We start from the raw sequence: 13001 nt of genomic DNA, 5'->3' as shown, positions 1-13001 counted from the left end.
TAGCGCAGTCTCTCGTCTCTAGTAAAAATAAAAAAACAGCCTTTCGCTACTCACCAAAAAAAGACGGTTTTAATGTGTTGAAAGACTACTTTGTATAGTGGGAACACTCGGAGCCCCCCACCTCCTGTCTAAAATACACTTTTTGGCCAGAAAATTAAATATTTCACCCGAAGGAAACAATGTTTTAGTTACTCCACTGCGCCCTCTACAGATCTTGTCAATAGAAAAATTCCATTGACCAGATCTTTTCTTTCCGGTGAAATATTTTCTTTTCTGGGCAAAAAGTGTATTTTAGACGTACGGTGGGGGTCTCAGAGTTTTCCCACTAAGGAAAGTAGGCTTTCAACATCTTAAATCCGTCTTTTTTTTGGTGAGTAGCAAAACTGTATTTTTTATTTTTACTACAGACGAGAGGCTGCGCAGCCTGCGCTACCGGGAGAGTGCGGGAAACGGCTCGAAAGTAACATAGCGTATTAGCGTGAAGGGGAACTCCTTCTAAAGCTATGGATCAGAGCTACGCCCACACCCAAAACACTGAGTTATTCCTCCTTCTTTTGAAGCGAGCCAATCCTTTTCCATGCCTTTGGTTGCACAAGCAACATTTCACACATATTCAACAATTCATTGCTATTTAAGGAACGATTGCTCACGTGCAGCGAACATGCATCCAACATACGAGAAGCAGATTTGAACTATAACGTGCTATAAGAATTTGTGTGGAACTTGATCACAAGTTTTTATTACTTTTTGAAATTATACATCTATTTTTTTTATTACTTTTTTTCCAAGCAAAAAAGTAATAAAATCTAAATAATAATGGCCCTGCAGAATAATATGCGCTTATGCGGCAAGATGCTACACAAACAGTTATTACCCCTTACTTTGCGCGCTCTGCACAAATCCGTAGCCAGCGAGGCGATGCCAATGTCAGCAGCCGAAGAAGAGGCTTTGCCAACGGAGAGCTTGATCACACACAAAACTCCAGTCAAGTCGCTGAAGGAGATGCCTGGACCCAGTGCCGTTGGCAACCTGGTTGAGTTCTTTTATCGAGATGGTTTCAGCCGAATCCACGAGATCCAGGTAATCCATCTGCCTGTCTTATTTTTATGCATGCATGGATTAAAGCAAAAATATATCTCACGACTGAAAACAGTTGTATGGCCAAAAGTCCTATTATGCGATTTCTGAAACAGTGTTGAAAGAAGCCCACACGCCAGTGCTGTTTCCTAAACAATCGACACAATATGTAAAATGATGATGTTTTAATAATATTGTTCCTGTTGTTCTACATACTGCCAACCATGTGAAGAAATCACAGACTGTGGCTTTAACCTTTGCTTTTATGAAATATCCTATAAAATGCTTATAAATATATTGATAGTTCGACCACTTCAAATGCTCTAATCTAAAAAGAAAAAAATACTAATAATCCATGTGCATGTCAATCTATCCATCCAGTGTATTTAGTAGCCTACTCTTCCCCTTGACAATGAGTTTAGTCTGATCTGACTAGTGCTCACAACTGCGTAAATGGCACGGACTGACTGTTGCGTAAAAGCGCACGTTTGGGACTTTAGTCAGTTACCCTCAACTTGTTTGTTAGTTCACATGGATTTCAGTGGTACTCACATGTCTTACTTAAGTATTGATTGATTGATTGATGTACTTTATTTAGTAAGACATGAGAACATCAGTACATGGAAGTACAAATTCGCAATACAAGGTCTACTAAACTGGGAGACTCATTAAGCACTTGTTTAAGATGAGATCCCCATCCCCATGCACACAAATCATGATGACATATAAGAGACAGACAGATATACACACTACTATACAGAATGTCATACAATCAGCTTACAGGTTACTGGTATGAAGAGTGAAAAAAATGTACAAAAAGAAATAGGGGGGGGGGGGGGGGTAGGTAGGTTAAGACTTAGACAGGGGCCATTTTCGAATTGCAGCCTCCTGAAGGTGTAGCTTTAGGGCAGTATAAGTATCAATACTGCAATATAGAAGCACTCGGTTACAAGTAAAAGTCCGGTAATCAAAATTTTCTTGAGTTAAAGTACAAAAGTCTAAATGTACTTAAAGGGATATTTCACTTTCAAAAAAACTTTGGGTCATTCGTCTACACAGGCTTTTGTGAGCCCCCCAGACAGTTTTTAAGTTGCTTGATTCAGTATTTAGATATTTTTATATTAATTTAATCAGACACGCCCCCTTCCTATACAAACCCATTATAACTTCAAACTCCATTTTTAACATGTTAGATTCATCAAAAACACCCGTCCTTGGTTCTGGTGACTCATCCTGCCCTCCTAATACGCGAGGGGGCCGTGTTTTTTCCATAACTTTTTTCATTTATTTTTTATATATTTTTTGGAATTTAAAAAGAATTAAATACAATAAAAGAAATTAAATAAAATAAATGAAAAAAGTTATCAAAAAAACACAGCCCCCTCGCGTATTAGGAGGGCAGTATGAGTCACCAGAACCAAGGACGGGTGTTTTCGATAAATTTAACATGTTAAAAATGGAGTTGGAAGTTATAATGGGTTTGTATAGGAAGGGGGCGTGTCTGATAAAATGAATATCAAATATCTAAATACTGAATCAAGCAACTTAAAAACGGTCAGGGGGGCTCACAAAAGCCTGAGTAGACGATAAAATGACCCAACGTTTTTTTTAAAGTGAAATATCCCTTTAAAGTACTAAAAGTATGCAGAATGTCCAATTTCACAAGTTTTCAAAAGTATAAAAATCTTGAAAATAGCAGATACAAGCTCACAATGCATCGTGAAGCATTGTGAGCTTGTAGATCGGCATTTTTTAAATGGCCGAAATGTATATAAGGCTGAAGTGTAATAATAATCAAAATATAAAAATATAAAATATAAAAGAAATCTAAAAGCAACTAGTTACTAAAATTGTCAAATAAGTAGTAAAAGTACAATATTTGCCTCTGAGATGTAGTGGAGTAGAAGTAAAAGTACTGAAAACTGGAAATACTCCAGTAAAGTAAAAGTACCTCAAAATTGTACTTAAGTACATTACTTGTTGAGTAAATGTACTTAGTTACTTTCCACCACTGGCCAGTAGGCTTTGTACAATGCAAATTAGCGTAGGTGAAGATCAACATGATAAAGCAAGGCCATCTACAGTATCTGCCCTTTTGTCATACAGGAAACTAAAGTCTACAGTAGGCTATACTCCTTTCATTGAGCACAATGTACTGATCCAAAGAGGGATATCTGTACCACTACCTATAAGAAAATTACACGGGGCGGCCATAGCTGAGTGGTTAGTGAGCCCGCCTAGGGAACCAGCTGGCCCTGGTTGCCCCAGGTTCGATTCCAGGCTATCCCAGCATATGTGCCGATGATATGAATATGCAAGGACTTTCATGAACGACCTGTTAAAAGGAATTATCCTTACACTCTGTCTTACTTTCTTTATACAAGTTTCGTTCTAGCCATCTTGTATCAGCCACATTCTACAAAAACAAAACAAAATTATTGATAGCACAGAATCAAAGTAGGAAACGCATTGTTTAATGGAAGTGGGAACTTAGACAAAATGTGAAAAGTAAATCAACATTTCGTTTTTTGGAAACAAACACCCTTTTCACTTTTGTCAACAATAATAGCTTTTCAGCTGTCAACTAGCTTCCCTAGAGCTCTACTGTCACCACAAGCACTCAGGCCTTTTCCTTCCAGCTAGTGATATTGATAACTGTAAACAGGTTTGCGGAAAAGCAAGAAAACTGTGATGGCAAGCAGGGTTATCAAAGGCCAGGTTTGGCTTAGCCTATACTATCAATGAACTATTCACAGATGTATAACTTCACTCTATACGAGTAAATATATCTTTAAGACACAAATATATGTGTATATGCAACTGTGATAGATTTATTGTGTCATTGTGATGCCAAAATGTACTCCACTGTCTAAAAGAGTTATTCCTTATTACACTAAATTATAAAGTGCTTACATCTGTAGAACAAATAAATCGGCTAAGTTGAGGCTCTATAAGTGGATCATGAACAGTGTGTATTTTAAGCAAGATTTATTCCAATGAAGGTATGCCCGTTCCCAACAATACCCCTCTAATGTAATTTTACAGGTTCCTGCTGAGCAATATCTTGTTTGAATGAATAACTGCAAAAATCTGAAGTATAACTATACTTATTCATTTGTGTTTAGTACTTTTAATAACTGCCGTGTTTATGCTTTGCAGATGGACCACATGCAGAAGTATGGGAAAATTTTCAAATCCCGTTTCGGACCTCAGCTGGTGGTATCTATTGCAGATCGTGACCTGATGGCTCAGGTGCTGAGGGCAGAGGGTGTGGCCCCACAGAGAGCTAACATGGAGTCCTGGAAGGAGTACAGAGATTTGAGAGGCCGTTCCACTGGGCTCATCTCTGCGTGAGTCACCTATGACCTTTGATCTTTGACCTAGTGTCCAAAATAAAATACTAAGAATGGAAGGTGGAATGATTCATTAGATTCTCTCTGTCTGTCTGTCTGTCTGTCTGTCTGTCTGTCTGTCTGTCTGTCTGTCTGTCTGTCTGTCTGTCTGTCTGTCTGTCTGTCTGTCTGTCTGTCTGTCTGTCTGTCTGTCTGTCTGTCTCTCTGTTTCTCTGTTTCTCTCTGTCTCTCTTTTTCTCACTGAGAATTACATTACCAACACCAGGGTTCTATTATACAGGTCTCAAAAGAAAAACATAATTTTAAGCCCAATGTTCTGTGTGTAGTGATGTTTATTGGCAGCGAAGCCTGGTCAATGGTGTGCTCTGCATGCAACCTTAGTATAAAGCTACAGTGCAGTGTCTACAGCTCTTTTCACAGTTATTCTCATTGGTATAACGATGACCTTTGAAACATCATATTAACCTCTTCCAGAATTACTACTTTGTAGTACGTTGAATATATTCAGAACTTTAAATGCTCAAGATAAAACCTGATGCCCTGTATCCTGTTTTCCAGTGAGGCGGAAGACTGGCTAAAGATGCGGAGTGTGCTCAGGCAGCTCATCATGCGTCCACGTGACGTTGCACTGTACTCAGATGATGTGAACAAAGTAGTAGATGACCTGGTGAAGAGAGTGTGCATGCTACGCAGCCAGGAAGCTGATGGTGCTACTGTCTGCAGCGTTAATGACCTCTTCTTCAAATATGCTATGGAGGGTAGGTATCAGCTTGAATAACGCACAGGAAAGGTTGAGTCACGTGATAGGAAAAGAGAAACTTGGAATCAAGAATCAAGAGAAGAATCAAGAGGGATTTATTCGTCACTTACTCATACAGGTACAAGCAGTGAAATGTTGGTGGGACATGTTATGCAGAGACTGTGCTGACACAATACATTATAACAACAAGATAATAATGATAAGATATGTGCAGGGTACACTGTAACTCTGAGAGTGGTCCCACTTGTACACTCTCAGAGTTAGATTAACACTAAATTAACACTTTTATTGTTAAGATAAGCTAAATATGTGAACGGAGAGAGAAGGCAGAAGATGTAGAGAAAGTAAATGTGATGGAGAAAAAAGATTGCATCTGGTAGTTAATAGAGTTATATTCTAATATTATCACACTAAATATTGTCACTTGGTGCTGTTTGAAAAACACTCCATTGATTACTGCTAGAATGATCAATTATCCCTATGGAATACTATTTACACTTGGAAAATTAGCACTGTATATCCTCTCCACATCTTTATGGGGATTTTGTATTCATAGTCAAATATTTGGTGATTAGACTCCCAAACATACGAAGACGTAGACATTGCTGCCCACCCCCAGAGGACTTTACTACTCATATTTCTAGCCTCTTATCAACCTCCCTCTTCACAGGTATAGCAGCCATTTTGTACGAGACTCGGCTGGGATGTTTGGAGAATGAAGTTCCCCAGCACACACAGGACTACATCACTGCACTGCACCTCATGTTCAGCTCCTTCAAGACCACCATGTATGCTGGGGCCATCCCCAAATGGCTACGCCCCATCATCCCTAAACCATGGGAAGAATTCTGTAAATCTTGGGATGGCCTCTTCAAATTTAGTGAGTGTTTTCAAGTTAATCTGAGTCCTTTATTATACAATGGGTGGCATGTAAATATACGTACATTGAAGATTATGCCTTTGGAGTTTACAGTGTAGAAATAATTGATTCTGTCAATAGTCAGAAGTAGTATTCTCAAATAAAGACTAGGTATTTGTGATGTGGTTAATGAAGTTGTAACAAAGCTTTTCTTTAATAGAGCCAGACGAAAATACTATATGATCCCTAGAAACAAATGACAGCTCTTTATTATGCATTCATTTGCTTGTTGCATTCAGAATGTTGTTCAACCATTCAATGAGTTGGCCCCAGATCATTTGAAAAGCTCCTTGCAAATGGTCCCTACGTGCATAAACAAACGATAACAATGTTATCAGCTTCGTCGTTTTACGGCATGGCTCTGCAGGAGGCCAGCCATCTATAAGAGGGTCGGTCTGTGTGTCTGTGTGTCCACAAATCTTTTTCACCCATGATTTAAACCTTTTGAAATATTTCACTTTAAGTTATAATCAATTTGGAGTCAATGTCATAGATACATCATAGATGACTGAAGTCACAGGCTGGCCACATGAAGTCTGAGATCCACATGAGAGCCACGCCGTTCCCATTTGGATTGAGAGATCCATGTGATTCAATTTTTAAATTATGAACGATAAAAGCTTCACAGTAAAAATCCTCAGTGTTTTTTATCCATTTGCAACTCTTTGAGAGTGGAAAAATGTAACCAAATGGACCCCCTAAATTAACATTGAGGATTTTACTGTGTTAGTTCTTGAGTTGGCTGAATTCTTGTGGCTAAACAGTTGCCCATTAACAGAATGGAATGTGGAACTGCATAGGATCCTATACGCCATGTGTAGGAGTGTGTGTGGGGGTACCTATGTTACATAACTTGTCCTCCATCTGCCCTCCCTCCTTTTACACCCGTCCTTCAAGCCCCATTCCTCACTTCCTCTCCTTTATTTCTCTCTCCATTCATCCTATACCCTTTTATTCTCTGTCCACTCCTAGGCCAAGTCCATGTTGATAAGAGACTGGGGGAGATCAAGGCACAGCTGGAGCGAGGAGAGAGAGTGGAGGGGGGGCTGCTGACACATTTGCTAGTTACCAAGGAGATGAACCTAGAGGAGATCTATGCCAATATGACCGAGATGCTGTTGGCCGGAATCGACACGGTACGTATGTGTGAGTGAGTGTGTGTAAGCAGGGCGATGGGTCGGTGTATATGCGTGGCGGGATGTGCAAAGAAGTGTAATATGTGTGTAATATGTAGGGGTGGGCTGTGAAGTGTGTGTGTGTGTGTGTGTGTGTGTGTGTGTGTGTGTGTGTGTGTGTGTGTGTGTGTGTGTGTGTGTGTGTGTGTGTGCGTGTGTGTGTGTGTGTGTGTGCGTGTGTGTGCGCGTGCGTGTGCGTGTCCAGGTGCGTGTGCATGTGCATGTATTTGTGCATGCGTGCATGTGAGCATGCATGTGTATATCTGTGAGTGCGTCAGTGTCAGTGTTGAGTTTCAAGGCTTGGGTTTCTGGCGCCATATCTAAGCCTGTGTAGCTTTGCCAGCGTGGGGTCAAAGCAGTGAACCAGGGGGTTTACACCCATATTCCGTTGACAAAGTTGTTCTCTCTCAGATTTAGTTTCTTTTCATTTGTCTCCATCTGTTAGATCTACACAGGGGGGCTTTTGTCTTTTTCTATACCAGAGTCCAGACATCTCTCTCTCTCTCTCTCTCTGTGTGTGTGTGTGTGTGTGTGTGTGTGTGTGTGTGTGTGTGTGTGTGTGTGTGTGTGTGTGTGTGTGCGTGTGTGTGTGTGTGTGTTAGACTGGGTTAAATAATGTTTGTAATGTTGGGTAAAGGTTGGTTTGTTAATGGTCAGAAATGTCCTTGTAAATCTGAACTGTTGCTCAACGATGTTCACTCTAAGTATTTACTAATACAAAACAATTAACAAAAAAACAAAAAAAAAGTGTCATTTGCTTGTAATTCATAAAAAAAAGTCAAACCCTGTTTGCCCCAGATCTGGTACAGTATTGTATGTGTGTTTTGTGTATATGCACAGTATGGGTACATGATGTGCAGCTAATAGCAAGATTGTTTTGGGTGCTGTCATGTTAATGTGAATTAACATATCAGTTTATGGGGGGGGGGGGGGGTCTTTCCCAGACACTGGGGTGGTGGGGATGAAAGTCTGTGTGTATGTGTGTGTTTTTGTTGAACTTGTCACAACGGCCACATCCTGACAGGGGGTTGGCTTTAGCTGAGCATTACCTGACCTCGGGAGCATTAGCCTTTACTCGGTACACACAGAAGCTGTCAGGATCTGTTAGCCATGGCCAGAGTTATGGCACAGGCTCCACAGAGGTGAGACAAGAGGGAGGCTGAAGAGAGTGGGACAATGTCGGCGAAGCAGTCGCAATTAGGGCGGGGGGGGGGGGTGTAGGGGAGTGTGAGATGGGTGTGAGATGAGAAGATGTAGGGGGGTGGAGGGGGGGGGGGGTTGGATGCTATCTACAGCTGTGTTTGGGTGAGTCCATCATGCGAGGCCTCTCCAGCTTTGTCCGAGGTGTTGCCGGATCATGTGCCAGCTGGGATTGATTAGAGGGGATTGGGTGGACCGTGGAGAGGAAAGGGGGAACGTGCGACTTTCCGCTGGGCAGGGAAACAGAGAACGAAGGAAGTGGAAGAAGAAAGGAATCGAACGAGGGATGGGGAGTAGGCGGAGATTTGGGTAGATACTCTTTTCTCCCTTCATCAGTCCTCTGGGAGATGTTGACCTCAGACTGACCTATGGAGTCTATTTGGAGTGGGATGTTTCGGTAATAACAGATAAAAAAGCACCTGTGGGGAAAAGTGTCAAGGCTGAATGGGAAGAGTGAGGATGACAGGAAGAGGTAGCAGGGTATAGTAATGAGGCTCAACATGCAGTAAGTAAGGGCTTCAGAAAAATACATGCCTTCAACATATGACATACTCATTGACCTGCACAGATGGGGGGGTAGGGGGGGCGCATTTCTTCTCAATGAGACAGAGATAGTTTGGTTAAAAGAATCACGAGAGTGGTAGGGATGGTTTGAATAAAGGCAAAGAGAAAATGAAAAAATACCAGGAAATGTCTGAGAGAGGAAGCATTTTCAGGACAGTGGGAAGCAATGATCTCTAGACGGGAATAGATCAGATGTGAGTTGTAGAGAGACAGCAAAATGTTGGGCAATATGTATGTTGGATATTTGTGGAGAGAGACGCCACCTTCCCTAACGTTTCCCTAACGCGCTACTTCGCCTCTGTTTGTGACTTGCCCACCCTATCTCTCTCTCTCAGACGTCCTTCACTCTGTCGTGGGCCTGCTACCTGTTGGCGCGTCACCCTCAGGTACAGCAGCAGATCTATGAGGAAGTGGTGAGTACCCTCGGACATGGAACATGCCCTGGGGCTGACGATGTCTCTCGTCTGCCTCTCATCCGGGGCCTGGTTAAAGAAACACTCAGGTATTCTCAACTCCCAACCTTGTGTCTATATTTACTTTTCCATCTCTCATTTGTGTGATTGTTTGTTTGATTAATATTAAAGGATCTACACCATGATTATTATTTTTTTTTTAATATATTTAATATCATATGGTGTATGTCCCTCAAACCTTTTTCAAAAGGTTTGAGCCTAAATCATCACTCAGATATACTCATCCCAAGTCAATTGTCTCTGGCTTATACAGCACTTTCAGCTGCAATACCAAAACGTCCTCTTGGGCAGGGGGGGGGCTACTGAGCAATTCTGTCTGGCCAGCATCAATGCAATGGCAATGCAAGTGATGTCACTTGCATTGCCATTCTGAAATGGCCTGTTCAGACACGCCCATTCTGAAAATCTCTGAAATGAGAATGAATGACTGAATGTTAAAAATATATATTTTTTGGGGTACAAGAGACACTGGGGAGCCCAAAAAATACTAAAAACCAAAAAAAAAAATGAAATTCATGGTGTAGACCCTTTAAGACCTGGAACTGTGTCATTTTTAGATTTGAGCTAAAAAGCATTATTTTACACTTTGGGCTATTCAAAAATAGCAGATATACAAGCTCATAGCGCGGCACCGAGTGCCGCGCTACGAGCTTGTAGATCTGCTATTTTTGAAAAATCATGAAAATGTGTGCAAATCTTTGAATATATATATTTTTAAAGCGAAATTTTTTTACTCAAATCGTTGCTTCTGGGGGTCCCTGGAACAAAATATTTTGATGGGGGTCAGCGGCCAAATACATATAATTCTGGGGGTCCTTGAGATGAAAAAGATTGAGCACCACTGATATAGAAACATAGGTTTTTCAGAATACTGTTGAGATTTAGGAGACATGTAGAATCGGCTTCAGGTCTCAATGGGTTAAAACATTAGAAACATTTAGATTGATCGGTGAACAGAGATTGTCTCTTCTGAATGTCCTCCTCGCTCACAGTTACCTTCTGTTTCTCTTGCACATAAATCACTCACAGCATGATGTGTACATGCTGTTGAATAACACTCTTTGTCCGGAACCTTCGCCCTCTTCCTGGGAGCAGGCTTTTTCCAGTACTCCCCGGCAACGGACGGATTACCCAGGATGATTTGGTAGTGGGCGATTACTTCATCCCCAAAGGGGTAAGGCTGATACAGTGCCACTGGGCAACATAATAGCCATGAGTCAGGCATGTGTGCGTGCATGCGGAAAAAAAATAGTCTGCTACTCTGCCAAAACCATTACAATGGTATCAAATGTAACATGATTCTGCATTACTCATGCACATGTTTCTCTCCCCCCTCTCTATCACCCCCCCCCCCAAACACACACACACACGCACACGCACACACGCACACGCACACGCACACACGCACACGCACACACACGCACACACACACACACACACACACACACACACACACACACACACACACACACACACACACACACACACACACTGTTAGACTCAGTTGGCTCTGTGTCACTACTCCACATCTCGGCACGAGGACAATTTCCATGGTGCTGATGACTTCAGGCCAGATCGCTGGATACGTAAAGACACCAACGACCGTGTTGATAACTTTGGATCAATCCCCTTTGGCTATGGCATCAGGAGCTGTATTGGCAAGAGGATAGCAGAGCTGGAGATGCACCTGGCACTCACACGGGTAAAGGAGCAGGCACACACACACACGCGCGCGCGCACACACGCACGCACGCACGCACGCACGCACGCACGCACGCACGCACGCACGCACGCACGCACGCACGCACGCACGCACGCACGCACGCACGCACGCACACACACACACACACACACACACACACACACACACACACACACACACACACACACACACACACACACACACACACACACACACACACACACACACACACACACACACACACACACACACACACACACACACACACGTACACACACACACACACACACACACTCGTACACAACTCAGCCAACCCAATTTGACATTGTGCCTAGAAACATCACAAATGCAATCATAGATCATTTTTGACGTTGTTTATGACAGTGAGTCATGCACGTAATTTGCCAGCTGTGTGTTCTTTTTCTCTTAGCTCATACAGAGGTTCCAGATTGCTGTGTCCCCTCTCACTGGTGCTGATGTCAAGGCCAAAACCCACGGGCTGCTCTGCCCTGCCGCCCCCATCAACCTGCAGTTCATTGACAGGCAACACTAGATATGTATCTTCCCATCTTCAGTGTTAATTTATCCATTGTACACTGAGGATTTTACTGTGTATATTGACACTACCCAGGTTAGGTTATATTCGTACACTCTCCGAGTTAAATGAACACTGAGGAATTTACTGTCTATGTTTCACTGCTGTTACAGAAAGTTTACAAAAGCACGCATGTCCAAATGATAAACAGGTGCTGGCCAGAATAATGTGAAAAACTGAAAAATAAAGTCTGCACACTGGACAGTGCTCTCATGAACATTTATTGGTAAACCACCAAGCGTCAAGTTCTTCTTCTTTTTCTTCTTCAGAAGAGCTCTATTTTTCTGTTTTTCACTACTGTTGCAGCCCACCATTACTGGGAAGGAGACCCCCCCCCCCCCCCCCCCCCCCCATTAGGTCTCAAATCATTCTCGCCGGTCTTCAACTGAGGTTTTTTTCTCAGGCATGAAATACAGTATGTTTTTTATATGTCAAATAGAAGAGGACACAAGTATATTCCAAGCCAATAACATACAATGTAATATCTCGAGGATTCATTTAACTTTAAGAGTGTAAAAACTGTCCCGTAAAGGTCCTGTAAGGAACCGTAAGGGTCAGTTTTTTGCCCCACTAATAGGCGGGGCTCTAACAATGGCAATGTATGTCTGTCTGTCTGTCTGTCCGTTCGTCCCTCCAACGTTTTGGTCCCAAACAAGATATCTCGAAGACTACTGGCTGGATTGCCATGGAATTTGCTGAGCACCTTCATGCTCCCTGGAAGGTGAAGCCTACTGATTTGGGTGACCCACTAGCGCCACCCGTAGGCCAAGATTTTCAGTTACACACAAGATATCTCTAAATGTAATGAGCAGAATGCTATGAAACTTGCAGAGAACATTCATGCTCCCAGGAGGATCATTTGAGTGATCCCATGACCAGCACTACACTCAAGGCGTAATGTCAACTTTGTACACAATATAAGTAATCATTTAATATGCAGATTTTCAGGATGAACACTACTGGTTTTGCTAACTAGCAGTGGAATAATCATTTGAAATCTTCATTTTATTGTGCATTTTATCCCCATTAGTAAGATTGTGGGGCTATGAGGAGGGCCGTGTCAGTCAGTTCAAACCACTTTGGTACGCTTGGGCCTCTGGGGCGACTCTAGTCAGGCTTTTAAAGTCAGTCTTGTTACACTCTCAGTTAACTTGACTGTCAGGATTTCACAATAATTACATAT

General features: G+C 42.1%; 1 protein-coding gene across 1 annotated transcript; it reads left to right on the top strand.

Annotated features, from left to right (window-relative positions):
- The first annotated feature begins 687 nt into the window (after positions 1-687).
- On the top strand, positions 688-12099 carry cyp27c1 (cytochrome P450, family 27, subfamily C, polypeptide 1). Its single transcript, XM_080426823.1, has 9 exons — positions 688-1080; positions 4237-4427; positions 4989-5188; positions 5861-6070; positions 7082-7245; positions 9384-9550; positions 10617-10695; positions 11020-11223; positions 11654-12099. Exons 1-9 carry the CDS (start codon positions 817-819, stop codon positions 11774-11776), a joined length of 1602 nt encoding a protein of 533 aa, XP_080282949.1. The 5' UTR covers positions 688-816; the 3' UTR covers positions 11777-12099.
- Positions 12100-13001: the final 902 nt, after the last annotated feature.

The sequence above is a fragment of the Gymnoscopelus braueri genome (assembly GCF_963280865.1).
Source record: "Gymnoscopelus braueri genome assembly, chromosome: 1".
In the NCBI taxonomy this organism is placed as follows: Eukaryota; Metazoa; Chordata; class Actinopteri; order Myctophiformes; family Myctophidae; genus Gymnoscopelus; species Gymnoscopelus braueri.
This window is presented reverse-complemented; position numbering and strand designations above follow the sequence as displayed.

Bases quoted from the DNA above. Each gene is read 5' to 3' on its own strand.
- cyp27c1 (XM_080426823.1), top strand. From the start codon at position 817: ATGGCCCTGCAGAATAATATGCGCTTATGCGGCAAGATGCTACACAAA. The intron at 9,551-10,616 runs GTATTCTCAACT...TCCTGGGAGCAG, and splicing joins CTGGTTAAAGAAACACTCAG to GCTTTTTCCAGTACTCCCCG. The intron at 11,224-11,653 runs GTAAAGGAGCAG...TTTTTCTCTTAG, and splicing joins TGCACCTGGCACTCACACGG to CTCATACAGAGGTTCCAGAT.